The sequence below is a fragment of the Rousettus aegyptiacus genome, unplaced genomic scaffold, assembly GCF_014176215.1.
Source record: "Rousettus aegyptiacus isolate mRouAeg1 unplaced genomic scaffold, mRouAeg1.p scaffold_m13_p_11, whole genome shotgun sequence".
NCBI lineage: Eukaryota > Metazoa > Chordata > Mammalia > Chiroptera > Pteropodidae > Rousettus > Rousettus aegyptiacus.
This window is the reverse complement of record NW_023416286.1, coordinates 26,378,998-26,406,894: the sequence shown is the minus strand read 5'-3', so window position 1 is coordinate 26,406,894 and position 27,897 is coordinate 26,378,998. Positions and strand designations below refer to the sequence as shown.

The following is a 27,897-nucleotide window of genomic DNA, read 5'->3' as shown; positions in this document are numbered from 1 at the left end:
CCCGCTGTTGGGTCACGAGGCCATTTACTGAAAAGAGATGAAGTTATAAGAGAAGAGAGATCAGAATACAATAATCATCAAAGTATATAAGAAATTCAAAGATTAGATCTTAACTCACTGAAAGAATATCATATTCTCCAGCTCCAGAAAACTTCTTGGATGAAACCAGTCCCGTTTTTGGCTCAATAAAAAATTTGCCATGCTCATTTCCATCTTCAATGCTGTAGGAGATTTCTGCGTTAGGACCTTCATCTTTGTCTGTAGCTATAACCCGATATATAGGTTCACGCTTGACATTTCTTTCTCGTTCTGGTTTTTCTCGCTCCGGAAGTCTGATTTTGTAGAACTTTTGCAGAAACTGAGGTTTGTTGTCATTTTCATCAAGGATGTTAACAATTATTCTCGCAACAGTTGATTTGGGAGGACTACCATTGTCTGTAACGGTAACCTGTTTTTAAAAGATAACAGATCAACAAATGTTTTTTAAATGTGAAATAGAAAAAGTGAATGCCTTCTTCCTAATCTCTTCAGTTCTCACGGCACCATGACACATACCATCTCTTCCCCCCTGAACAGCCCTGTGAAGAGGCAAGACAACCTCTCCGATTTTCAGACAGAAACTCAGGGAGAGGACAAGGGCTAAGACAGAACTGACTGTGAGCCCCTGATCACTCCTTACCAGGATCTCTCTTCCTCTCATTACTATTACTGTAATGGGAATGTCACCAAAGCATTAAGCTATAAAAAACTTAATGTTTTTAAGCCAAGAAAGAGATACATGAAAATTTAAATATCTGGAGTCCTCTTAAAAGTCATATACACTACACATACTTAAAAATAAAAACTCCACCTAATACACTAGAAAACTCAATTTTAAGCTTTATCAATAAAATAAACTAAATCATCAATTTAAAATATACATTAAGTAGCATGTCTTTTAATACTAGTAATCATTTTATTTTGTTTGGCTCTTACGCAGATGTAGACACTGACATTTAAGACTAATTTATGAAATAATATTTTCAGTAAAAGAAATGTAAAATAACTGTTATTCCAAGTAAATTATTCATGTAATCAGTTGAGAAATAAAAATCAGGGATATTTGAGGATGCGCTGGTGCACGATTCTATTCTAATGCATAGGAAACAGTTTTACCCTCCATTAAATCAAATGTTAATTTTACTTCAGTGTGTACATTAAAAGTAACGACCTTAGAAACTGTTATTCTCCCTCACCCACATCCTCTTAAATTAATTACTGAACCACTAAAAACTAAAGTAGATTGAAGTTTTCCATGAAACTATTTTCTTTTCGAAGCTTGCCAGCGTGAATGTATCCTGATGGCACCTGTACAGAGTATTTAAGTAAAGTAGCTGCTTTACTTAAAGCACATGATTTACCTTCCCAAACTCTCAAAATGAAACAAAATAAAAATTACTATTTTAATTCTAACCTCTCGAAGTTAAAATCTTTTGATCAGTTTTCATATATTTGGAAAAAAAGAAAAATTAAAGAGAAATACCACCAAGTTCTATATGCTTTATAGTGTTCACCTTCATGTTTAAGCTTGGATTCAATAAGCAGTAGCCAGTAACAGAGTTTTAATATGTGATTTAACAAAACTATTTTTTAAAGGTAGACAAATCAATGCTGGCGACTGGCCCTCAAAATACACCACATCACTAAAAGATTACAAAAAAAGTATATGATATATAAACAAACTTGTTATGATATCTTATGTCTCACCTCTTAATATTATCTTCAAGGTATCTCATACCTGCTCCCAACTAGCATTGGACATTTATTGAGAAAGGCGGGCTCTGAAGTGGCACACAATTAATTGGGTGTATGTGCAATTCTAACTAGAAAGAGGAGTCTGAAGCAAGACGCCAGTGTGCAATCTGTCGCTCTGGATACTTTGCCATCTGTTTATTTTTTTCAGGAACCATATTCTCCCTTCTGTCAATCACAGTAGTGATTGAAGGAAAATTGAAAACTCTGCTCCATGATAAAAAAATTAAATTCAAGGGAATTCTATCACCAATGACAAAACAGATGTAACACATGAAGAAATGACTAATTGTAATTGTGGCTATGAAACCCCCTTTCTAGACAGAGTATTTGTGTCTGTGCATGTATATAGCTATAAAAACAAAATACTGACAAAGTTAGAAAATTTTAACTAAGGTGAAATGAAATTAAGCAGGCACCATTATGAACAGCAAAAATATGAGAAGACTTTAACAAAAATCACGGTTTATTGAAAAACCCTTAAAAGAGCAGTGCAGAACGATTTAAATAAAAACCCCTGTCTTCCACTGGGGGGTTGAGGGGTGGGGGGTGGGAAATCGCAGTTTGAATTTTTTCAAATACCCATACTGAAGAGTTTGGAAGAATTATACGGATTAATTTGCAATTAAAGAAAAGTACCTGGTCTTTTCCAAGTCCAGCTAATACTCAACACTGGCTTTTAATGTGTGACAGAGAAACATCAGCTTTTCCTGCTTAGTTCCCTTCTCCTTCTCTTCCGGCTGCTTCCTCGTATGCAGGCAATGAATGGTACCAGCAATCTGTCAGGCCCGAAGCCCACGTTACACTCTGCCTTCCTCACCCAAGTTACTCCTATCCCTTTCCTTCCTTGAGGCAAGCAGTAAACAATGGCCGTGTTTCTTCTGTCAAGAGCTAGAAGGCACCTTACCTACATTGTGATTGTGAGACCCCTTATCAAAAGAGAAGAGTGCATCAGACTTCAATCTCCTTTTATTTTAGAAATTTTTATAAAGCACAAACTTTATTTAATTCAGTTTAAAATGCATACACAATACAACTGGTTTAAGAGCAAAAAAAACTAGAGACGAGCTAACTATAGTGTGAAAGCTGAATTAGATTTATTAACATAAATATATCTCAAAAATACAATACTGAGGAAAAATAGGTATAAGGCATAAAGAAAAACATTACTTCTGCAAATGAAAATGAAATTCAAATAACTGTTTTCAGTTTCGTTTGCTTATGTGTGTGTGTGCACGTATAAAGTACAAAAATCAAAATGGAACTTAAGGCAGGGGTCTTGTATTCTAGAGATAAAAAGGGGTGTAAAGAGACACAAAGTATACTCGGAATGTTTCCTTTATTTTCCTTTTTATTAATGACCAAAAGCTAATATAAGAAAATAGTAACAGCTATGAATACTGGTTAATGTGAACGAGATTGCTATTTCTCTCTAATTATAATATTTATAATTATATTATTTTTAAAATAATTAAAAATAAAGAAATGCTTACCTCTAATATGTGTTCGTCTTGTTGCTCTCGGTCAAGTTTCCTTGATGTAGTTGTGATAAGACCTATAAAATGATAACAATTTGTTAATTCTCACAACATAAACCATAACCTCACATTACCACACTGAGTATAAAAGTCTAAGCAAATCTCTAATTTATTCCCAAGGAAAAATAAATGATTAATATAAGGACAGTTAATTATTTTATTTACAAACAATATACTTTATACTTTCTTATTTTAATAATTCTTAAACACATTAGATAAATGACAGAAGTATTAAGAAAGTGAAAAACTCAAATCAGTTACAATTTTTGTTTAATAGTTTCTCCATTTTGTCAGAAAAAATATTTCGAAAGTGAAGTTATTCACAATTTCAATCTCATCCATATCTCCTTTAACTACTGCAGAGATGATTAAAAATTGATGTAAATAACTTCTATAACTATTAAAAAGGACTATTGGAAAATATAATGTTAACTATGCTTTATTACCTTTGAATCATCTACTCTTAAAAATTAAGAATTGTTACAAGTAATGTAATTTTCCAGGTACTGCTGATCAAATAACAATCATTTAATTTTCAATAAAAGAAAAAAATAAATGATCCTCAAAGAAGTCCCTTATTTCTTTGATTTTTCTATCAAACTAGAATATCTAGTTTCTATCTCTAGAACTTTAATAACTGTCTGCTAAAATATTAACATATGCTGGAACCTAGAAGACCATTAAAATATATTAAATATATGCTTGTACTTTACAAAAAATACACCAACCACTAAAATATATTCTACGACCTGTGTTAATAACAGACAGGTGCATGCTGAGTGGCTCAGGTAAAGCCTCACGTGGCAAGACCTTCCTCTTGCCTGGCTCTCTGTGGTTTTTCAACAGAGAAATGCTTCAGAAAATTTATATTTAGGAAAAGCTTTTATCAGTCAGTCTGATGGATTTTCTCTTATTCTCCTAACCAATTTCACACAACTACCAATTAAAGGCTATCCAAAATGTTTCTCTAAATTTGTAAATGAAAGGTTTGTTCTCATTTAATTTGAAGTGTTTTTCTTAGTCATTAAGAATTTAAATCAACATTATCTTCCCCACACTTTAATGCAACGATGCTCTCTTTAATAACAACAACAAAAGACTATTATTGTAAGCTGTAATCTACGGTTTTTACCAAACCATACTTATATATTAAAAGAGGTAAAAGGAAAATGCTTCACAATGTTTAATAGTGAGAAAATGTTGCTTTAGCACACGAGCTCAATTTTCATTACTTAAGAACCTTTTTAAAGTTAATTTATTTTTTTCCTATCAAAAGTTTACCATGCCCTTCTGATTATGGTTTTACGTAGTTCAAGAATGACAGAAAATCACTGTGTTTAGGCCCATCTAATTGTCCTAATGTGCCCATCGAAAAGTTGTTATCAACGGTAACTTCACAAGGGACAACAGCTTGCCATGTTCACAGCAAACTAGTATTCTGCTTCTGTAGAGCATAATCATTCACTGCAAAAACATCCATTAGCAAATAACTTTCCATAACAAATACACAAATATCCATGAGCAATGAAAGTTCCCCACTTCGCAATTTACTTACAGCACGCCAGACTTCCAATCCAGATGTACCCACATCCATGCTACCAATTCAATACGAAGACAGCAGTCCTGACCTCTCCTTGGAATTACTTGCATTTTCCATACGTTCCAAATTAATTCTCCTCTGTTAACTCAAATGGAAGCTTAATTCCATTCAAATGCAGTGAATTCTAATACTCCTTTCTTATTCATTCTAGCCTAGCTACTCCTGTCCACTCTTTCACCTCTCAATGCAAACATCACTACTAAAGTCTTCCCTGACAGGCCTGCCTGGGGTCCCACAGATGGGTTCTCCAAGCTCTTCTATTTCCTCCATCCTAACATCACCCAGTGGTACTACGGTCGGTCACTCGTTCACTCACTCACTTACTCATTTATATATATATTACGGTCACTCATTTAAAAGTCTTCTTTTGTATACTGCAAGGCCTATGAGGACAGAGACTTTGTCTTTCATGTATCTCTTAGATACACTGCTATGCCTCTCAAAAACCACTTGTATGAACACATGAATTTCTTAAAAATATAAAGAGCAAAATTTAAAATATGTATTCAATTAGAGACACGCATAAAGTACACTAAACTTAGAAATAACGAGAGAAATTTATAGCATTTGAGCTAGGTGATGGTGGTGTCCAGCAGATACACAGAGGCGCAGATGGGCAGTGCAGGGAAGTCGTCTGAGGCAGACAGATTTGAGTTATACCACAAGCATAGAAGAGAACAGGAAGAACAAAAAGAATGGTGGGCCAACAAAAAAATAAAGAAAATGGTGGGCCAATCTTATTAAAGTAAGGGACATGAATGTTTAGAAAGCCATGAAGCAGCTTATGAAAGCAACAGCTGGAAGAGAATCGTGTATCCCGGAAGCCAGGGGCAGAGATGTTAAAGAGGAAGTCCCTCCTCCAAGCACTGCAGAAAAGTGGGAGCCAGGGAGGCGGGAAGTAGACTAGGAAAGGTATATCTTTTGTGAAGAGGAGACTGGGTAGCATGCTAACATAACAAAGAGCAGATATAATGAGTGACCGTATACACAAGGGAAGACAAAGATCTAGACCTGAGCTCACCCATATAGCAGCCATCAGCCTCATGTAGCTACTGACAGTTAAATCACATGTAAGATACTTCATAAACATGTAAGATATTTCAGACTGACGAAGAGCCCTTTCTTTCTCTCGATTCACGGCACTCCTACTTAACGGAATCCTATCAGTGTCACAGTGCTTGCCTTTCCCTAAGGCCATCACCTGGGAGAGGCTGTGCGTGTGCGTCCTCTGGGGGGAGACAAACTAAAAGAAGGGAGAAGTTAGTGCTTCTGGTGGAATTTTTATACCAAATGAACCCTGCAAACAAAATTTCCGAATGAAGCAGGAAAATACTAGGCAAACTGTGGGTGTTCTTTGGGGGTACACTTTACTTTACAGCTATCAATCACAATGGAAGCTCAACATCATGGAAACGCTATTTGAATCTCCCACACTCTAGCCACACCAATTTAGCTGTAGAATTCATTATGCATTTCACATTTATTTTCAACTGTTATCCTACTAATCCTCCACTCTTATCTATGGTATAAAACACCTATTTCAAAATTGAATCCAGAGTATGCCTTTTCTATATATCTGATACATGTCATTAACTTTGTAGATATTAAATATCCATTTAAACACTGTGCCCATATGTAACGTTTATTAATGAATCTGAGAAGGATATACATTTAATAGGAACAGTACAATATTTCCAAACTGGGGAGGAAGATGCTCAGGTATCTGAGCCAAAGAAAAGTTCAATTGTTCCAAGGCTACCAGTCAGTCATCACCAGAGCCAGGATTAGAATTGAGTTTTCCTACAGCCCAAAAGAGAGCTTCTCTATTACTTATTTTCCCCTCCCTATCATACCATATTACATAATTTATTGCATTATGGCATTTAAATGCTCCATAAATTCTGAACTGTGACTTATATAAAATTCAAAGAAAAAAAATGAGCAATAGTTAATCATTATTCATTTAACAGGTCCAAAAAAGCAATTTAGAAAATTAGAGTGGGTGAAAGCAAGAAAATGCATACTAAGTACTGCCTTTTGTAACTGTGTGTTTTATCTTTCTGCAGCGCACCATTAAATTACAAATAGAAATAAAAGACAAAACTTTCTTTACTTGGCCTAGAAAATACCCTATTCTGTAGACCAATACTATTATAAATGTAAGTGCTCTGAGAGAGCAGATACCGTATCTTCTCACCAATGAGCAGTCCAAATTTACCACATAAATGTATATAAAACTAAGAAACAAAACTTTCCTGTGTTTTATATCATTAAAAAAAACTATTCAGCTTTTCTATGCCACTTTAGACATTTAGAGAAGAGTTCACTTAAGAGAGAATGGCAGATTAACTATAATGATTCAATAGAAAATTTTACTCTGACATTTTTCATAAGCAACACTAAAAACCAACTCCAAACTTCTCAAAATTCAAGGGATCAAACAGATTTCAAAGAGTAGAATGCACATAAAAGTGAGTATTAGAGTATTAGTAGGCAAAGATAATAGTAAGATAGTCCGCATAGGTAGAGCTACCTTTATGTATTTATTCAACTATTTTGTGCTGTCCACTCAATGTAGAGATGATTAAGACTGAGACTTGATTTTAGAGTCTTTAAAAGGGAAGGATGAAGGGTAGAAAGCAAAGACTACATTCAAGAAAGACAGAGTATAGGGTACATACAGAATACAGAGGGAAAGCAAGTGCTGTTGCTGAGGGCTTTACATTCCAAGCAAGTTAGAACTTGGTAGACACAAGTAGTCCAGTCAACCCTGTTATTCCAGCAGTCAGCCAACCAACCACCCAATATGCAAATGAAGCCGTCCAGGACCAGCCAGCCTCAAGCCCACCAGCCAAGGGACCACCACTGCATGAGAGATCAGGAAAGCCTGGACAAGACTAGAACTACTCAGCAAAATCCCTAAATAAGTTATGGTGGTTGTTTTAAACCACTGAGTTTTGGAATGGTTTGCTACAAAGCAAAAGCTAACTAATAAATCAAATAACTTCATCTCTAATGGTCACTGGCTTGCTAAATGCCAAGTTCTTATGCTATGAGCTTTGAATACATTATCTCACTTAATCCATATGTATATATAGGACAATATCTATACCATAAGAAATTAATTAATATTTTTTAAGGCTCAGAGAGATTAAGTTGCTTACTCAACATCATTTAGCAAGGTTGTGAGCTGAGAGTTCAATAAACCTAGAGCATCACAGTCTGAAGGCCACGTAATGAATAACAGAAGCTGGGAAGGACCGAAGGTTTGGGTCTGTAAAAATGGGTCTGAAACACCAGCATTGCAGACGCAACTAGATGACAGCTAGAGAAGGGGGGTGGGGAAAAAAGAATTTTTGAATTTGATGAAATTCCAACTACAGTCAGAGAAGTACCTGTGATCGATAGTAGGAGTTTTCTAAGAACCAAACTGAAAAGGAAAAAGTCCTGGTTCTAGAAGAAAAACACTGATGGTCATACATTCATTTTGCTTGGCAGGAAATTTACTTTGAACTATTTTCCAATTATCCTACTTGAGAATAAGTAGAGGAAGGTGCCAAAATCCTCTAACCTCTACAACTACTTTGGCTCTTTTATCCTTTTGCTTATTTGTGATAATGCGTGAACCACAGCAACATGTGTTCTAAACAAGCGCCATTCGGCAGACCTTTCTGTGATGATGGAAATGATCTACAGTCGCGCTGTCCAATATGACGGTCCCCAGCATGTGGTCACTAAGCACTTAAAATGTGGCATGTGTGACTAAAGACTGGATTTTTAAAATTCAAAACTTTAGTCACAAATCATCTGTGCTCCTTTGTGGTCTCCACTTTCAAATGACTCATATCAAAGAACTTGAACATTTACAATATTCAAAATCTTTTTCTGTGGTTAAAATTTGAAGAGGTAATGTCAAATTTATTTATCAAAATCCAATATCTGTACATGTCTTAAATCTAAATAGTGAAAAAAGAAAAAAGTTCTTGGATCTTGACCGTGCTGACACTGCTCCATTAGGTTCCCTCTTTCTTGCCTCTGCCTCACCAGGCTCACCTGGCGATAAAGAAATTTGGTTTGTTGTTAGCTTACAGCTTCATCTGAACACCTAGAAATCAAAGTCTTTGTGTTTATGACTTTTGAAAAATATTATCTACCAATTTATATTTTTTGCCTCTGATGATCTCTTGCTAATGCCGAAAAATTAACTGATGAAATGTATAGTTCGTAAGGAGTAATGATGTGATAAGCTTACTATCTCAAAGTTGCCCACTTTGTTCAGTCTGTATTATTCAACTTATCTTCAGATTATCTCCCCCAAATAGTTCAATCCGAGCCACACATATAAAAGCCTAAGTAAGACAAGGCCCTTGTCCTCAAAGATATACAATTTATTTAAGGAAACAGCCCTTATACCAAAAAGCAAGAGATGAGTATTAAACTACTCTCTCATAGTTCACTTTTTAGGCAACACTAATTGTGTGCTTCCAAAGACCTGGCTCTGGGCTAAGCATTTTATGTCCACCATTCTCAATGAATAACCACAGCAACGTCAAATTGCAGCTACTAATATACTAACTTCATTTTAAATATATTTGAGGCTTTGAGAGGTCACAATTCCAGGAAATGGCAAAGTTGAGATCTGACCCTAAGTCTGTCTGATCCCAGAGAACTCACATAAATAACTATAAATGTATAGATCATAGTTATATATTTAATATGTACAATTACGCAACAGAATTGTTTGGTGAGTTATGAACTTCTCACATTACTTTGGGACTAGAATGTTCTCTCCATCAATCATGATTTCTTTTGCAGGTGTCGCCTCAGGACTCTCCATCTTTTTCATGATGTTTTATTAATCACAGCACTATTCTGCCTAACCCTTGACTACAGGTATGTACTCTTGCTATACTATTTTCTATTTTCAACTGTTTTCCCCACTGATTTTTTGGGAACACTTTAATATATTCTGCTCTTTGTTGAGTAGAAGAACATTAATTTTAGCCCATTTAGTGACAAGAAATATTTATAATCTCAGACATCTTCAGAGTGGACAGGGAAATTTCTTCAGTGTTATTACTACCATGATCTGGAAATTTGATTTCTACTTTTCTACTGTCAACTCCTACTTTAGCAGGTGGTGCTACTAGGACATTTAATATGCTTTAAGAACCAGCAACAATTACAATAAAACAACTGTAATATCCCAGTAAGGAGATTGTAAAATTTAACACTGCTCAAGTGACTTTTACACAAAGAGTTATTATAAAAACCAAAATGGCAACATATATGTAGAATGTGCTCACACTTTCATAAATGGCTAAACCCCAAATTATTAGCCATGTCTACTCTTGGAAAATGGGGCAAAGGATGAAGGTAAGAGAGAAGAGGGCACTTTTACGTTTTACTTTATACATACCTTTATTGTAGTAATGTTTTACTTTTGACAAGTATATTATTTAAAGAAATTTCAACATTAAAATATTTTAAAGGTCAGAGTAAAAGGATATAGGAACATTTATTGGTTGGAAACTAATCTCAGGTTGGAAAGTCTCAAACGAATGATTCTTTAAACCCTCAAATATTTGGCCACGTATATGAATAGTTAAAATTTCTTAAAAATATTACAGTGGCATATCTTTTACATTTTTTTCTGCTTCTGAAGCAAAATTTGAATGAAATGTATCATACCTTCTAAAATGTCCTCTTACTATAAAAACTAAGTTTGCTAGAGCCAGAGAGTCTTTTAAAATCTTCTTGCCCAAATCCTGCACTTTAAGAACAAGTAAATGAGATTCAGGAATATTAAATTAATTCCTCAATGTCAGAGTTAGCAGTAAAGTTAGAATGATAGTTGTGTTCTTCCCAAAGAAAATGTTTATAAGTCTCGTTTTTGCTCTAGCCCATTGCAACCAAAAGTATACATAGAAGCATAAGAAATGATGGGCCGATCCCACTTCTTTTCCTCCCCTAAATCAGAATTTCCATTCGTGAGGTCCCACCTTATACAGTCTCATAGAGTTGGTGATCCATGCTAACCACCTTGGGCCAATAAATTTGGAAGAAAAAAAAAAAATCCATGCCCTCTTATTCAAATAGTTTCCTAAACACAGAATTCTTTTTAGTCACTGTAATTATCATTACTGGTCATATTTAGGAGCAAAGTATCTCCAAATAACATAATATAATAGGACTATGGACTTAAGAGATAAGCAGTGTTTAAGGAACATAACTAACTCTGCAGAAATTACTTTAAAGAAATGGCCAGATAGCCTACGTCAAAATTCCAACTGCTCTTATGTTACTTATTAAAGCCTAAAACGGCTTCTAGAATCTTCCTGACAAATCTGCAACTACTGACCCAAGTGATTAGATCCTGTTAAAATATAAGTTAAATGAAACATAGTCTTTTCAACATAAAAAGAAATAACCATTTAAATGGCCGTATTGATTTATAACTTAACAGCATATTTTCCTTTTGGGAAATATCTTTTGTACTATGCTTAATGTGGTCTCACCCCAAAAGATTGGTCCAACCTAAAACCTGTTGACTATGATATTATTTAGAAAAAACTGTCTTAAAAGATGTAATTAACTATTGCAGGTTGAATTTACAGTGAGTCCTAAATTCAGTGAGTGTCCGATTATGAGAATAGCAGGAAAAGATTTGAAATACACAGATACAGGAAAGAGGGCCAAGTGAAGATGGGGAAAGAGACAGGAGTGATGCTGCCACAGTCAGAAAATGCCACGAGCGACCAGGAGCTGGAAGAGGCCAGGGAGGATCCTCCCCTGGAGACTTCAGAGGGAACCTGGCCCTGCCAACACCTTGATTTCAGATTTCTGGACTCTAGAAGTATGAAAGAATAAATTTCTGTTGTTTTAAGCCACCTGGTTTATGGCAGTTTGTTACTGTAGCCTTAGAAATTTAATATACCTTTTTATTTGAATATCAAACAAAAGTACTAAAAGACTACAAAAAAAAATTAGGTAAGAATGGCAAACAATTCCATAATCCAAAGATAATCACTTATATTGTTTTCTATATTTTATTACTGTCTTCATTTGAAATGTTTTATGACTTTAAAGGGTATCATTCTATACAGAATTAGAAGGCAGAAGATTTTTAAAAAAGCCTCAGGCACAAAGATAATTTTAGGTAAGAAAGTACCAAATGCTCCAAATAATTCAAATTAATTGTATAATTTAACTCAAAAGGAAGGTGAAGCAGGCTGCCTCAGTTTTGGGGGGACTACCTGAACACCCCTGATGAGAATCACAAATGAGCTGTCTTATTCTTTTTTTTTAATTAATATATAAATTATGCCACAAATTGTACATCAATTATATCATTGAATATGTTATGTCATACAGTCTTTAATCCTCCATAATAATGAAATAAGAATTGCCTAAATATTTTTCAGTAACCTCGTTAACAATAATTATAAATACTAGCTTAATACCCATAAAATACAAAGCCCCCATTACAAAGTGGTTTAATTAAGGACCAAGCTAGAAAAGGCCCTTTTATTCTGAATAAACCAAAACCATTTCTGTTTTTTAAAGAGTTCATTTAACAAGCAACACAGGCCTCAGGATACGATGAGATTAAAAAAAAAAAAAAAAAAAAAAAGTTTAAGAAAATACTTTACCCCCCAAAAAAAAATTTTTAGCCAAAAAAACTTTACCTGTGCTTGCCTTACATTTGCTAAACTAAACTATCCTTTCTATTTGGTCATAATGCCCCCTCATTCCTCTTATAGATAGGCTAAGAAAGAAAAGTAAAATACGCCTACTATCAGAAAAAATTACCATAAACTCTACAAAATAAGTGTAAAAGATATGAGGGGTTAAAAGTTAAGTGTTTTAGAATTTATGAGATATGTATTTTAAACCTTTAGTGCCTGAATTTTTTTTTTTCATTTCCATGGTACATAACTGAAATATAGCACGCTTTTAGTTAAGCTAACAAAAACTACAGAGATTAAACAAATCTGTGGAAAATAAAGGAAACAATACAATTGGTAATCATTCTATGTTTTAAAATAAAATATTAAAGCATGCAAAGCACAGCGAGATGGGGAAGCAGGAGACAGTAACTGTAGAATTCCACGCAGCACAGGATTGTCACTCTGTCAACACGTTTCCATGGGATGCTCTGGTCTACAGGATCTGTACGCAACCAGCTTTAATAACAAGTGAAAATGTTCTCAGAACAAGGCTGTTTGCTGCAATTTACAGAGATCACAGCTAAAGTCCTGAGGGCTATACAATGGGTGGATAGAGGACATGGCAGGTAGGAAGAGGGACAGAAACTAAACCAGGGATGGCTTTTTCCTGTTCCAACTTTCTAAATCTTCTGTTACAAACAGGTGAAATGGAAATTGTATCAATTTCACTTATTTTTAAAATGTGTATCAGTTAACCAGAAAGTGAGTACTGAGCAGCAACTACATACTCAGGATGGTGCTTGGTTGTATGGTGGCTACAATAAATGAATGTGGGGTGGTCCCGGCCCTCAAGAACCTGAGCCAGGGCTGGATCCCCACCCCAACATAGGCAAGACCAGCACCCACCCACACTGAAACAGCAAAGCAGACTTGCAAAGATAGGTAGGGAAGCTGGGCACTGCTACCTCCAGGGCCTCGTTCTAAAAACACAGGCTGCTTTATAAACCAAGTGCAAACGTTCAATTTTTCCTACAGTTATCACTCGACATCCACTCCCTTGGAGCTTTAGGTCATGAGCTCAGAGATACTCGGCAACATGGCAATATTGCGCTGCCTTTATTTAGGTGCAGTTCTAAGACTGCATTTAACTACAGCCTGTCTAGAGCTCTTCTGGCAGCTGTGGCCATCTGAGCAGCTATTGTTTGTCACTGAAATGCTGGTGCCGGCAGGATTAGGCTTGGAGCCAAAAATGGAATTCTATTCATAGAGTGTCTAGGCTGGAAAAGAGCTCAGAGCTCATTTAGTTCATACTTTCAGAGTCCCACAGAAAACCCTAATAAAATGGATCAAATGACGAGTCTAAAGTCACACAAGTAGTGGCTGAGCAGGGACTTGCGCCCTGAAATCTCTAGTCTTCGCTTCTGGTTTTAATTCTACCTTACGGTTTCTTGTTGAAAACTGATGGTATTAAAACTGAAGATAAACACAAGATCAAAAGCCAAATGCAATCTATCGGGAATTGCCTTTATCATTCCTATAAATGTCAGATACGGCAGAGACAGAGATGGGAAGAGACTCAACCTGTTTTGTAAGATTAACATCATGCTGACAAAAAAAGGCTAATCGCACTTAGGCACTCAGATGCAAAATCTTTAAATACTGGCCCTTAAAATAACTTTAGCAAATTATATTCAACAACATGTTAATAAAATAGAATACCTCTAAAAAATTATCAAAAGGACTCAGGGAAGATTTTAGGAAGAAAGCATATCATCATTTTGACATTCATAGAAAAGGCACTGAACAAAATCTGACTTCTTTCAGACTTTTAGGATAACATACTTCACTATAAAGTGAAAAATAAGCAGGAGAAACAGGTAAGAAAAATATATACATTCTTCCTAATAATGGATTTGCATATCTTTGGGAAAAAAAAGACTACAAATAGGTAAACTTATTTTTTTTTTTTAAATGAATTCCTGCCATTGTAAAGTGACTGGCCCTTCATTTCCTTCCTCTGCAGCTATCAAATGTTACCGGAAACCCTTGGAAGTTGTTTGCAGCTGTAGCTATTTCCTATTGCACTTTGTTCAGCCTCCGTTCCAGCCACAATAAAATGGCATTTACTTTGATTGAGAAAGAAATAATTGTAATGTGATACTGGACAAGAGCATGGGTGAGTATCCAGTATACTTATTAGCTATAGCATTTTATAGCTTTACTATGCTTTAGGAATTACTACATATAAACATTACTACATATAGACATAGATATCATCAACTCTATCTGTAATCAAATAACATTTCCTACATTGAACATAAAATAATTCTGTATTAAATATTCTGCCCTACATATAAACAAATGAAAAACAGGCCACTGTATAAAGTTGTCCTCTACAAAGCCTAAGAAGCTAAAACTTAGTAATTTCAGCATTACTATCTCAACTCAGAATGAGAATGAAAAACATGAGAAAATGGTGAAGATTTGATAAGTACACATATAGCCAACTGTAAGAGATGGAATTTCAAGCTCCGAAATATTTTCAATCGCATACATGAGCACGAAGAAGTGTGAAAATCTCAAAACTTGGAAATAGTTTAACTTCTTACAAGAAATAATTATTTCTCAAAGTTGAAGAGATCTAATAGTTTATCATCAACTTGCTAAATCTTCTGAGATTTTAACCTTGATAACTAATATTCTAACTACACTTTTTTTAAGGAATAATTTTAATAACCTGAAGAAGCAAAATCCAGATCATTTTTTCTAAGTATTCACTGCTAAGAACAATGAAAAAAATTTCAATGTTTGCTTCAGGAATATCAAATAGGCTATCCCCTCAGAAATCAATCAACGATTTAGTCCAAATAGTAACTATATGAGCTTATCAGGGATCAGGAAACTACTCCCAACCTGTTTTGTATGGCTTGCAAGCTAAGAATGGCTTTTACATTCTTAAATGATTGGAAAAAAACAAAAGAAAAATAAAATATTGTGACACATGAAAAGGACGTGAAATTTAAATTTAAATGTTCATAAATAAAGTTTTATTGGAACATAGCTATGCTCATTCATTTCCATATTGTCAACGACTGCTATAGGAACAGAGCAGAGTGGCTATGACAAAGGCTGTATGACCTGCGAAACCTAAAATATTTATTATCTGGCCTTTTACAGAAAGAGTTCAATGATCTTTGCAGTACATGGTTAATAAAACTAAAACATCTAGTGTGATTTAGATGTTTCGTGCTTTTTGGTCTGAAAATATCATAAAAATAAGATTAGCTTAAAAAGCAACTATTATATAATTCAGGAATTCCTTAATACAAAGAACAGAAGAATGGCTCCCAAACCACATTTACATCCCAAACCCAGAGGCACAGAGAGTGAATGAGGGACAAGGCCCCCAGAAGCAGCAGCTAGGAAATTCATGTCTTTCCGGCACCATCTCCAGGTGGTCTTGACCTCTCTGAAGTCATGTTATTATTTGTAAAACGGAAAATACACAAATGGGAAGATAGCACACTCTTGCTATTTGTAACCTCTACGCATCTCACAGAGTTTCTTGTAACGATTAAGTATGTGAGGTTGCTTGTCACGTAAAACACAATAGATAGCTATACCTGTCGCTGCCCTTCTGACTCCTAATGAAAGTTTTGCTCCAACCTGATCTAAAAGTTAGGTCAAGAGATGGTAGAAGGGTGCTAGAGTGGTATAGGAAAGATCAGAGAATAAGACAGAAGGGTAGCAAACGAAGGAAAGCCAAGGTCTGCTGGTTTCTCCTTGGCACTTTCCTTCAAACTAACTCTGAAAGGTAACTGGCAAGAGACAGCTGGATGGAAATCAGCCCACAAGAAAGCTGGGAGGACTTGCGAGATTTGAAATGCCACGTGCTGCAGATACAATAATGATCTGTAGCACAGCATCTAATACTGTTAAGGAAAAAACCCGGGATGCGCATCATTGTTTATATTATGCTACCACCTATGTAAAAATGATGAGGAAAAAAATACAGTTTTACTTACTTATACATGAGTGGAAGAAACTGTAAATACTAGTTGCTTCAAAGTGTTTTAAAATGTAGGTTTTATTATTATTCAGCTATGGAGAGGCCAACATATCAGGAGACAAGTGTCACTGAAAAGACAGTTTGTTACTCACGGTTCCTGAGGAGAGGCATGCCATGTCATACCACACAGGGCCATGTGAGGCTGCACCAGGGTCAGTCAGGAGGCAGAGAAGGCAAAGAGAAAGCGTGGGCAAGAGCCTTTGCTGTGGTGTCTACAGAAGGCCAAGGCGAAGCAGCACAGCAGGCTTAGCACCAGCCAGAAATATTTCCGTGGGCTCTGGTACACAGGGGCTGGGCTGTCTCTAGTTTTCCTACACCTGGCCCTGAGATGGTTAGGGCAGGGGGCAGTGGCCTAATTAAGGGCATGGTTCCAAGTATGAGGTCTAGACCGGCCAGTGTTCATACAAAAGGTGAGTCATTTGTTATCTCTAAGAATCACCTAGCTCTGAGTGGGGTAATCTCTGCTCAGTTAGGGAGGCCCCAGCCCCAGAGCAGCAAGAAAACAGAAAATAAAATATAGTTAATACATTAAGGAAGAAAGCTGAATGTCTAGGGAACTAACTGAACAGGATCAAAATTTTCACCGGCTATCTTCTTGTAACCGTTGAATTGTGTACTGTTAATGCATTACCATACACGTGCACATGCGCACATGCACGTGCGCACGCGCACACACACACACACACACACACAGGCTCACATGCACACATCTACTTTCCAGTCTTGATAATGGTGTTCTGAGGAAGGAGGACCAGCCAGAACTTGATCCTCATTCTGGGCTTTATGTACAATAAAGTGACACAATTTTGCAGATAAAAGAATATGATGGTCTATATACTCTAGAAACATACCCAGGTCGGTGCTAAACTTCTGTTTAAAATATCTAGAAATTAATTTTTACTCCTTAAAAAACACAAAAAAAGAAGATTCATGCTATATATTAAATGAGGTCTTAATAGTATATATATATATATATTTATGGAAGTTCTAAAGTTACATAAGCATTTTTTTTTTTCAGCTTAAAAAGCAATAATTTAACTTCTATTTCTAGTGAGGGGGTCAGATTCACCCTCCAACATGAAATGAACAAAAAACCCAGACAAAATAAATAATAAATAAAATAATGGTTTATGGGACACTAGATACCAAGCAAGGGAAGATGGTGATCACTGAGAGGAGAGAAACAAAGCAGGTAAGACCTACTGCCTTGAGATAGTTTCCAGTTACTCATTCCTAGGTAAAATCCAAGAGAAATGGAAGTTTATGTCTACAGAAACTTATTCTCAAATGTTCATACATTCTCAAATGGAAGTTTATGTCTACAGAAACTTATTCTCAATGAAACAGCCAAAAGTGGCCAGAACACAAATGTCCATCAACAGGTATTTGGATAAACACATTGTAGTGTATCTGTACAAGGGATATACAACAAGGAAAAGAAAAAGAAAAAGGAATGCACTAGTATTACCACTCACTACAACATGCACGAATCTCAGAAGTAAATAAGCTAAGTGTAAGGAGCTTTACCAAAAGAAGAGTACACACCCTGTGTGTCCATTTATCTAAGATTTCAGAAAATGCAAACTAATGGATGCGGACTGACAGATGAATGGCCGCCTGGGGATGGGGGCAGAGAGGAACGAGAGGGATGGCATACAGAGAAGGAAGGGGAAATTTTGAGAATATTAGGTATGTTCACTGCTTCCTTGTGGTGATGGTTTCACAGTTGTGTAGCTATGCTGAAACTTATGAAACGGTAGAATTTAAATGTGCAATTTACTGTATGCAATTATATTTCAATAAAACTTTAAAAATAAGCAATACTTGCTTTGTGCCCCAAACATGGAAAGTACCAAGCATACAGATAAGGAAATAAAACTGTGGTCTTTTCTAAAGCATGCACATACCTAAAAAGTAACACTTCAAAATTATTTGCCTATTATAAGTTGCATATCACCCCTCAAAAGCTCAAACTGATAACCTTAACTAAAAAAAACCACTTCGCTAAGGTTTCAGTTTCCTGAGGTTACTCGTGGATAATGAAATCTGTGAAGCACACACTGGTCCCCATTGTTTGTGACTCCTCTTCTTCTCTGTCCTTGACATACCACAAACCAAGATGTGACGCATTTGACTGCAGGGGCTGGAGCTGTCAAGGTTCAGACAATCTAACATTCTATACTCTTATCTGTCTCCCACCTTGAACAACTGCATCGTTTATGTTAAAAGAAGCAGATTTATCCTAACCGATATTGGACATAAACAAAAAATATTTTATAAAAAATTCTTGTGTCCACAAAAGTGTACCAGAAAAGAAAAAGAGATCAAGTCTCTTTTTGCCCATATACTCTGAAAAAGGAAAACACTCCATCACTCTACTTATAAACTTAAGAACCATTTAAGATGCAAAAGACAGTTCCTGGCACCTTAATCAAGCACAAAAACTTTGACTAGAAGATAAAAAAAACATTCAAAAATGTTCATATAAACTTGTCATTTGATACCCAAAATTCAGATCATCAAACTCAGTCCTAGGAAGGTTTTGTTTTATTTTTTAACTATTTTGGCATACTATGATAAAAGAAGAAAGAACTACTGTGAAGATGTTTTCCTACTCTCCAAAATGGCTTAGTGAGGTCATCTGATTTATGTGTACACAAAATGGTCCAAGGGATTGCATGGAGACTTGAAAATAGATCATTATTTATAAAAATTGCATAAATATTATCCTTTAACCCTTATTCTGGTATTTAACGTTTTCCATCAAGTGTGGCCATTCTCCCATACACTCATCTAACTTTATCTCTCGGCCACTAACTCACCATTCCTTCAAAATGTCCTCCAAAATCTCTGACCTCTTCTCCATCCCTTCCCTTTTACTACCTTCAAAATCAGCCCAGTCGCTTTTCTAAGACCTCATCCTCCTCATTACACCCATCACACATCAGTCTGTTGCTCACTTCCTCTGGGGTTGTGTATTACAGCCTGTCCTATACTATCGCGTACCCACCCGTTTCTCTTTCCTCTTTCACTCATGTAGACTACAAACTTCCGAAGCACCTCTTAACGTACTGTATACAGTACAGAAGTTCAGTAAATACTTGATGCATAAACAAATGATCTGAATGGCAATGAATTCAGGTTTTCTCCAGCCTGTTGGACATTTTGATAATCATCAGGGTCCTTAGTTTTTCTCCACCACTAAGGAGCAAGTTAGCCTCACTTTACTTCATCTAATTTGTTTATCCAAGAGAGATGCACACATCAATTAATCTCCTAAAACCCTAAATATCTTCTGTATAGTTTATAGAACAAATGTCACATATACAATTGGAAAAGGCTGTGACATCTTTCCCATAAATGACTTTCCCTTAATAGGAGTGCAAAAACATCACTAATAACAAAAACGTAAGGACCTAGAAGTCCGTTTTCTCCAAGATCACAGAGATAAAGCCTCAGTATTGCCCAGATATCTTCATTTCCAGCACAGTGATTTTCTCACTCAGCCATTAATTACCAAGTAACATGATTTAGGGTCTCCAGGTAGTATTATGGGTCAGCAAATCACGGGAACTTTCTTTTACCAGACTGCCTTTCATCAGCTTTCACAATCTGGCCTCCAATAATACTGACCTACCTATTAAAAATAAGTCTGCTTTAAAGGTTTTGAGGAAGATGTAAACTTTGAAGTGTTATACTCTGGACACTGAGGATCATGCCCAAATTTTGAAATTTTGTGCTGAGTTGGGGGAAAGGAATTGTCTAGAGATAGACCTTGTAAAGATGTATTTACTATATTCTTTAATACTGCCCATGCTAAAATATGGTTATTTCTTGATCGTAACCAAGAAATATGGTTATTTCTTGACTCATAGCGTGATCAGACTTCTTTACTAATCATAATCTATAATATACTTCGCAATACATATGCCTGTGTATTAATTGTAGCTATTCTCCACTGTTATCTGTCTTCTACTCATAAGAAAATAAAACTTCTTTATACATCCTTATGCATTTTCTTCTGCTGTTCTGTCAGCAGGATGCATGTGCTTCCCACGCTAGGGTTTGGGAGCTGGCTGTGGACTACTGGGGGGAATTTATTCTCTCAGATGATAAGGAAGTCTCTGCAGATGTTGCTTCCTAAGAGTTGTCAGAATAGGGAGATGTAAAGGGAGTGGCAATGCCACATTAATCATGTTCCCACAAAATATAACAACATGGCAGGAATATGATTTCAGAGGCCCCAGAGACAGTGTAGGTTCCAAGGCTCCCCACAATAGCTCTAACGTACATAATTTTCTAAGTCTCTTTCTCCTCCTCTTTGACTTTATGTCTAGTAGTATTTGTTCAGATATTCGAAAGGCCATTTATTGCTTGCTTACCTGTCTCTTTACAGAGGACTTAACATAATTTAAAAGAGAGTCGACATAAGAAAAATGAAAATATTTTAAAGTCTAATTGATCAAACAATTTTTAAAAGGGGGGTTAGTTATGTTCTTGAATTACCACCTCAAGGCTTTAATTTCTAGGTGTTTCTCAAGGTCTGTGACACTGGTCCCCTGCCCCACTTTCATGCAAATAGTTACCTGACTCTGAAATCTTCCTTTGAAATTTTAATAAACTTCTAATCTTTCTTCTTTTATATTTGATGGTGTCTAACTTTTTAGCTCTTGCTTTTCTCTTCATTTTATTTCACAATAAAGAAGGCTGAATTTCATTAATATTTGTGCAATAAAGAGTACACTACTATACTGCTTGAATAAGGGTTTTCTTAATCATTTATAGATGCTGCTTCAAGTCTTCAAGTTCTTGTATAATTTCTTAATTCCAGCCCTTTTTCATAGGCCAGGGTCCTATATCCTGCCCCCAGTGCTTCCAAAAGAAAAAAAAAAAAAAAACGCACAGATACTGTTTCTCTCCTATATAATTAAACTGTTATTGGCTCAATCATTCTTAATAATCAATTGCTGGTTTTCTAAGACTTCAAAGGAGCATATCAGTTTTGGCCAAAGAGCTAGAGCATAATTATCTCAAAGCAAAAGAAAATCCTAATACATTCAAAATCAATCTTGAACTTACATTTACTTTTAAATATCAAGACAGATAGACTCTCTGTGAATGTCAGGTTGAAATATACTGACAAGAAGTTTAAAACTAACATTTTAACATGCTTTCTAAGAGACAAAGTATTATACCCACCCATGATCTCTATCAGGTATCTTTCTACAGGCGTTATGGTACACAAATACTGAACTCAAGCCTCTTCCCACCTTAAGAATTGCTGCATTTTAAGTTTAACAAAGGAAATTAGGAAATAAACATAGTATAAAAAAGGGTTAACAAAGAATGATAGGGAAGTGGAGAATGCCACCTTAATTTTGATTTTTGTATATTATTTCCTTGACATATATCAAATAGACAACCCAGTAACTAAACAGGCAAGCTCCCCTAGACCAAGGAAAGACATAATAAGCAAAGACATGATAGGGGTATGTAAACTATAGTAAATCTCCCTCTTCAGAATTCATAATTAGATTCTACAGAAAAGTATTGAATCATGGAAATGCCTGGATTCAAAGACCAATGATCTATTTGATGAGAAGTTTTATCTTCATATAAATAAACTGTCTTCTCAATGTTATAAGGTGATTCTTTGTTTTAACTCCAATCAAGAAACTGAAGAGCAAAACAATTCACATAGGAAGTTTTCAGTGCATAAATGATAGCTAACTTTTCACTACTGATAGTGAATAGCTCAACTGAACCTCTTTTTTTTTGTGAAATAATTAGAAAACAAACCAAGGATTAAGAAAAAGTAATAAAAAATAAAAAACAAAAACAAAACCAAAACAAAAACAGTAAAAATAAGGAAAGAAAGAAAAAAAAAAGAAAAAAGAAAAAAAAGCAAAAGGAAAAAAAAGCAAAAGAAGAAAGTAGATGCATCATCCAATGTAAAGGAACAAAGATTAGGAGAGGTTTATAAGGATTCCAGAGGAGGACTTTGGAGCCAAGAAGCTAACTGCTTAGAAACAGGGGATCAGAGATGGAGAGGTGAAAACAGTTAAAAGGGAAACTTAAGTTATCAGTTCAAGAAAATAACTGCTCTGAATCTGAAAACTGTTTACTCTTGATCCCCTACTGCCTGCAGACACAGCATTGCTCTATGGAAAAATTCTAAACAACATTAAAAAAATAATAATAAACTACTATGAATTGTAAAATAAATTCTTTTGCTATTCTTCATAAAAAGTAGCTAAGAAAATTGGAGTACTTAGCAGCAGTAGAATCTGCAGCAAGTTTAAGATATATCACTAATTTAGTAGCTATTACTGAAACAACGATTTGCTTTTTAACCTGCAAGTGGAATTCTACTAATGAGCAAAATCATAAAATAGCTTTATAAAAGCAAATTCAAAGAGAAAAAAACGTTTGGTTTAAATTTTCATCTGGTAATAAAGGCTTATTTTGAATAACTCAAAAAGAAACAATTTATTAAAAACTAAAGAAAAGCAGCAAATGATGAAAATTAATTCTTAAATTTCTCTGTATCTGGAGAGTATATAAACAACAACATTTCTGAGAGCAGTACAAATACATACCGGTTTTAGGATGTATTGAAAAGAATCCTTGCGGATTTCCACTTGTGATTTTGTATGTAAGCTTGTCATTCGAGCTAGAGTCTGGATCAAATGCCTCAATCTGGACCACAGATACATCCTTGGGAGAATTTTCCATTACTTCCGGATAATAAACGGGCTCTGATGTCTGTGGTGCGTTGTCATTGACATCCTCAACCTCAATGTAGATCTCTGTAAATGAGGACAGAGGGACAACACCCTGGTCGGTGGCATAGACTGTTAGCCAGTAATGGGAGGTTGACTCGCGGTCCAGTCGATCTGAAGTCTCTATGACACCTAGAGAGAAAGAAGAAAAACATGAAGTAGCATGGTGACAGCAGCAACAACAACAAAATGCCACTTTGAGACGGTGTTAACCTAAATAACTGATTGAGGGCTTATGTGTCACTTAGAGCTACATGATCTTGAGAAAGTTATCTAATCTGTCTCAGTTTTCTTTCCTATAAAATGAAGAGAACGACCGTATGTTCCTCATAGGTTGATTAAATGAACTACACACGCAATGATTAGAACAGGTCTAGGTACATGATATTGGCTATTAAAGTATCTATGATGATTAGTGTTAGGAGCCAGGTACTATGTGAAGCCCTTTGCAAATATTATCTCATTTAAATCTCAAAGTAACTCAATGAGATATATAGGAACTAAGAGATTATCTAATGGCCCCATGCTGTGTTTCTCCAAAGATGAAATTTATGGTAGGTTGAGATTTGTTGACTTCCCTAGATGTCAATCAGGGAACCAGGGACGAATAGGAGCTACGGTCCAGCTCTGAGTCCCCCCAGTCTAGCACCCCCTGCCTCCCACAATGCATTCATCTGACCCCTGCTATGGTTCAGACAAAGGGGTCTGGACGACATTCCTCTGACATCTTAGTTTCGCATACACACCCCTTACAGTGGCTATGAAACACAGAGTACAGCCTTTCAAAGTCCACAATAAAAGACTGCTTGGGTCTCTTGTGTACTGAACTTTCAGTTTCTTTCAACCACCTTAAGGAAACAGCAATACAACCAGTGTGCTAAAAATACGAATTCTCTCTTATACTACAAGTTCCATAAGGGCATATCCTTCTTGAATATCAGTGTGCCCAGCACTTTACCCAAAGCCTAATAATTAATAAGTGAATAAACAAAAATGAATAGATATCTTAACTAGGGGTTGGTACAGAAGAGTCCTCAATTGGGACTCAAAGTAGGACACATTTCTTCTTATGTCAACTAATAAAAGATGGAGTTATATAATTACGAAAAAGAGGGTTAGAGTGTAACATTTTGACCCTACCATTGAAATCGGTCGAACTTTACTTACTCCCAGGATTAGCCTCTTCCCAGGATGAACAGTGGAAATGGCTGTTTCTTTTAGGCAAACCCCACCATTTTATTCAGAGGTTTAATCTTGTTCTTTGGCTTTCCCAAAATATAAATTATAAATTAATCATTCCAAACAAGTGCTATTTTTAGGGTTCAACATCATGGTCCAGGTTGAATTCTGGAAATCCTACAACTCTTGAATCACCGAAGTTTCCCATTTAATACAATTCTATTTTGAAGAATTGCTAAGAATTAATGAAGCAACAGTAAATAATTACAATGCTTCTGAATAGCCACATTCATTTTATAATAATCTATTTCACATTTTAATATTTAGTTAAGTTTCCTGTTTATAAGTCGTAAACCTTTTTGGGAGTCTTAGATAATTATCTAACATTCCAAACAAATGAGATTTTCTCATATTAACTACCTTAAGTACGCAAAGATTTAAAATCATAAATGGGTTCATAATACTACTCATAGAAATACAGAATATAGCCTTAGACCTCATAAATAAAAAGGAGCTAACTGATCTTTCTATGCAGCAGAGACAACTCAGATAAACTCAAACATGTTTTCCTTTTTTTCCCCAGTCCAAACACAGGCTATGCCCTCAATCTATCCACTAAATTAGTAAAATAATACATTTTTAGCCTGAAAGAAGAGACTTTACTAACCAAGGGAAAATAACCTTTCCAGTTTCTCTTTTTCATCAATCGCATTAACTAATAGATACAAAGGCAGTGAGGAAATACGGAATGTTCTCTCTCCTAGGATTACATATTAACAAATGAATGTACATATTCTCCTCTTGTGTTCTGCCATTTCATTAAAATGTAACATAATTCAACTGACAGGTAAAGTATTATTAGAAAATGTCAAGAAGACAGGTACATGGTACTTGTCTTCACCTCTTTTGAGTTCTAATCCTCAAACACTTCATGCTGCTATTCACTTTTTAAAATTATGTCCCCCTCACTGTGATTTGTAGGCATTTAATGACAACAGTAATTACGAAAAACAAATTTGTTCAGTTTACTGCATGCCAGGCACTATAAGAACTGTCTGTCTTACATTCATTACCTAATTTAATCTTTTTATCCAACCTGTCTACATCTGATTATTATACCTATATCACGGATACAAAACTCAGATTAAGAGACAAGAAACTTCCCCAGGTTCACAGTAAGGGGCAGAGTTGGAGTTCAGACATCAAGAATCCTGTGACTTCAGTGTCAGCAAAGTCCTGTCAGTCTTATTGTTAGTATGACAAAAGTGAAGCATACAAAATTTAATGTGGAAACTCAAAAGCCAAGTAAAACCTCGTATTATGTCCATATTTTTACCTTAGTATTCGGGAGTGTATTAAATGTTCATTCATACATAATAGCTTTTTCTAGTGTCACGGTAGAAGGGAAAAATATAAAATACAAATATATTACAAGGTTTAAGTCATAGACAAAACAGCTATTTATTTCCCATCGAGCTCCACTTCGAGCCTGGTATGTAGGTGTCTGGAATGCAGTGTACGGGATGCCTTCTGCTGGAAACTGCCTGTTTCTCCCTGTCAACCTGGCGGCTGGGGAACAGCCACAGCCTTCTTTGCATGACCCTCCCCGCCCCCTGCCCCCTGAGGCATGTTCGGAGGAGAAGTTCCTGAATCTCAGGTAATCTCCGGATATTAATAAAGGTTAAAAGTGAAACAGCAAAGTGGCTCTACTCAAATATAGAAGAAAATGAAGACTGTATTAATTATCAATTTAAATATTAAATATTTATAAGTGAGATGCTCAGATGTTCATATTTCATTTCACTCATGGACTATATATTTATATCACATAGTGATTGCTAAGGTGTTTGTTTTGATGTATTTTAATTGTTATACCCTTGTAAAAAAAACAAACAAAATTATTTAATATAGCTTTTATAAAATAAAGTGAATTTATAAGGAGAGCCAAAGGGGAAGGAGGGCATACTGAATAACCTCTTCTAACTCGAATGCTCAAATTTATATTAATACAAGTAAATTTACAATATTTATATCATATTTACTAATACAAGTATTTACTGTATGGCAAGGGCTTCACTTAGTGCTTTATAAGCATTAAACCATTTAAAGAACACGGAACTGTTTGATTTTCATCCATCTTCACAAATGAGGAAGCAGAAACTCAGAGAAAGTAATCAACTTGCCCAAGCTTTAGTGATTAAGAAACAAAGCCACAGGGTCCACAGTTACTTGATGGAATTGGGATCTGAGTCAAACAGTCTGATTCCAGAACTCAGGCTCTTCACCATCAGGCTAAACTGTCATCATTAGCCACAGCATCACTGTCACATCGAGGATGCTGGGGACATGGGGGGGGGGCGGGCAGAGGGCTTACTGCCCTGATGAGAGGCTACAAGGAGTTTTCAACTGCTGAAATAGGGATACTCTCCACACTTAAAGGACAATAAAGGAGAGAAGATCTAAGGTTTCTGCTTGGTAACAGAGGTTCAGGGGCTGGTGACTGAGCACTATTCTGACTGCAATTCTAATTCTAAGCACCATTCTAAAAGCATAAAGTAGGTAAGGAGAGAACATACATATGAAGGTTGTTTTTTAATCTGTCTGCTTTATCACAGGATACATCCTCCCATGGTTCCCAGGCATAAAGCACTACACTGAGCTTCCATCTGGAACCTAGGAAGAGCAGAAAAGTCCGGGAAAGGATAGAAATCATCTAAATAATCTGTGAAGAAAGACCCGTAGACCTAGCCTTAGCATCTCAATCAAGCATTGCAGACTGGCAATCCCTTAGACGTCCTCAACTGCAACTCTCTCGTTCTTAAAGAAAGTTGAAATGATTCACCTAACTCAGGAAGTGAAAGCAGCAGAGTTTAGACTCCAGCGTGAGGCACCTCTTTAACCCAAACTCATCAGAATCCCAATCATGCTTTACAGGGATTCTGGTTTCTGAGACGACCAATATACCAACTATCTACACGTCTGACCAGAATCTGTCACGACAAGTCCTCATTCCCACACTTGGTTGGCCTTCTGTTCCTAATCCTTCATAAAGCCACAACTAGTGTTTATAGATAGATTTCTTCTGTAACTTCAGCAGTGACCGTAATTCATAGAAGAAAAAAGTCTTCAAAATTTCATTATGAAGACTTCTAATCAGTATCTTTAAATACAGGAAAACAATAACTAAGCTCCAAGCCATTACTGAAAGTAAATCAACCTACTGTGTTCATTCTCAGAACTCTACCTCATCCTATTTTCTCAATCCATG

At 35.8% G+C, this 27,897-nt stretch overlaps 1 protein-coding gene across 8 annotated transcripts in view; it reads right to left on the bottom strand.

Moving 5' to 3' along the window:
- The window catches only part of FAT1 (FAT atypical cadherin 1), a 125,882-nt gene that overhangs the window by 45,094 nt on the left and 52,891 nt on the right, over positions 1-27,897 (bottom strand). For all 8 annotated transcript variants that reach the window (XM_016143907.2, XM_016143908.2, XM_016143903.2 and 5 more), the window contains 3 exons: positions 23,268-23,582; positions 3,285-3,346; positions 119-448 (listed from right to left, as the gene is read on the bottom strand). In XM_016143907.2, coding sequence (XP_015999393.2) covers positions 119-448; positions 3,285-3,346; positions 23,268-23,582 — 707 coding nt within the window. The remainder of the gene's footprint in view (positions 1-118; positions 449-3,284; positions 3,347-23,267; positions 23,583-27,897) is intronic.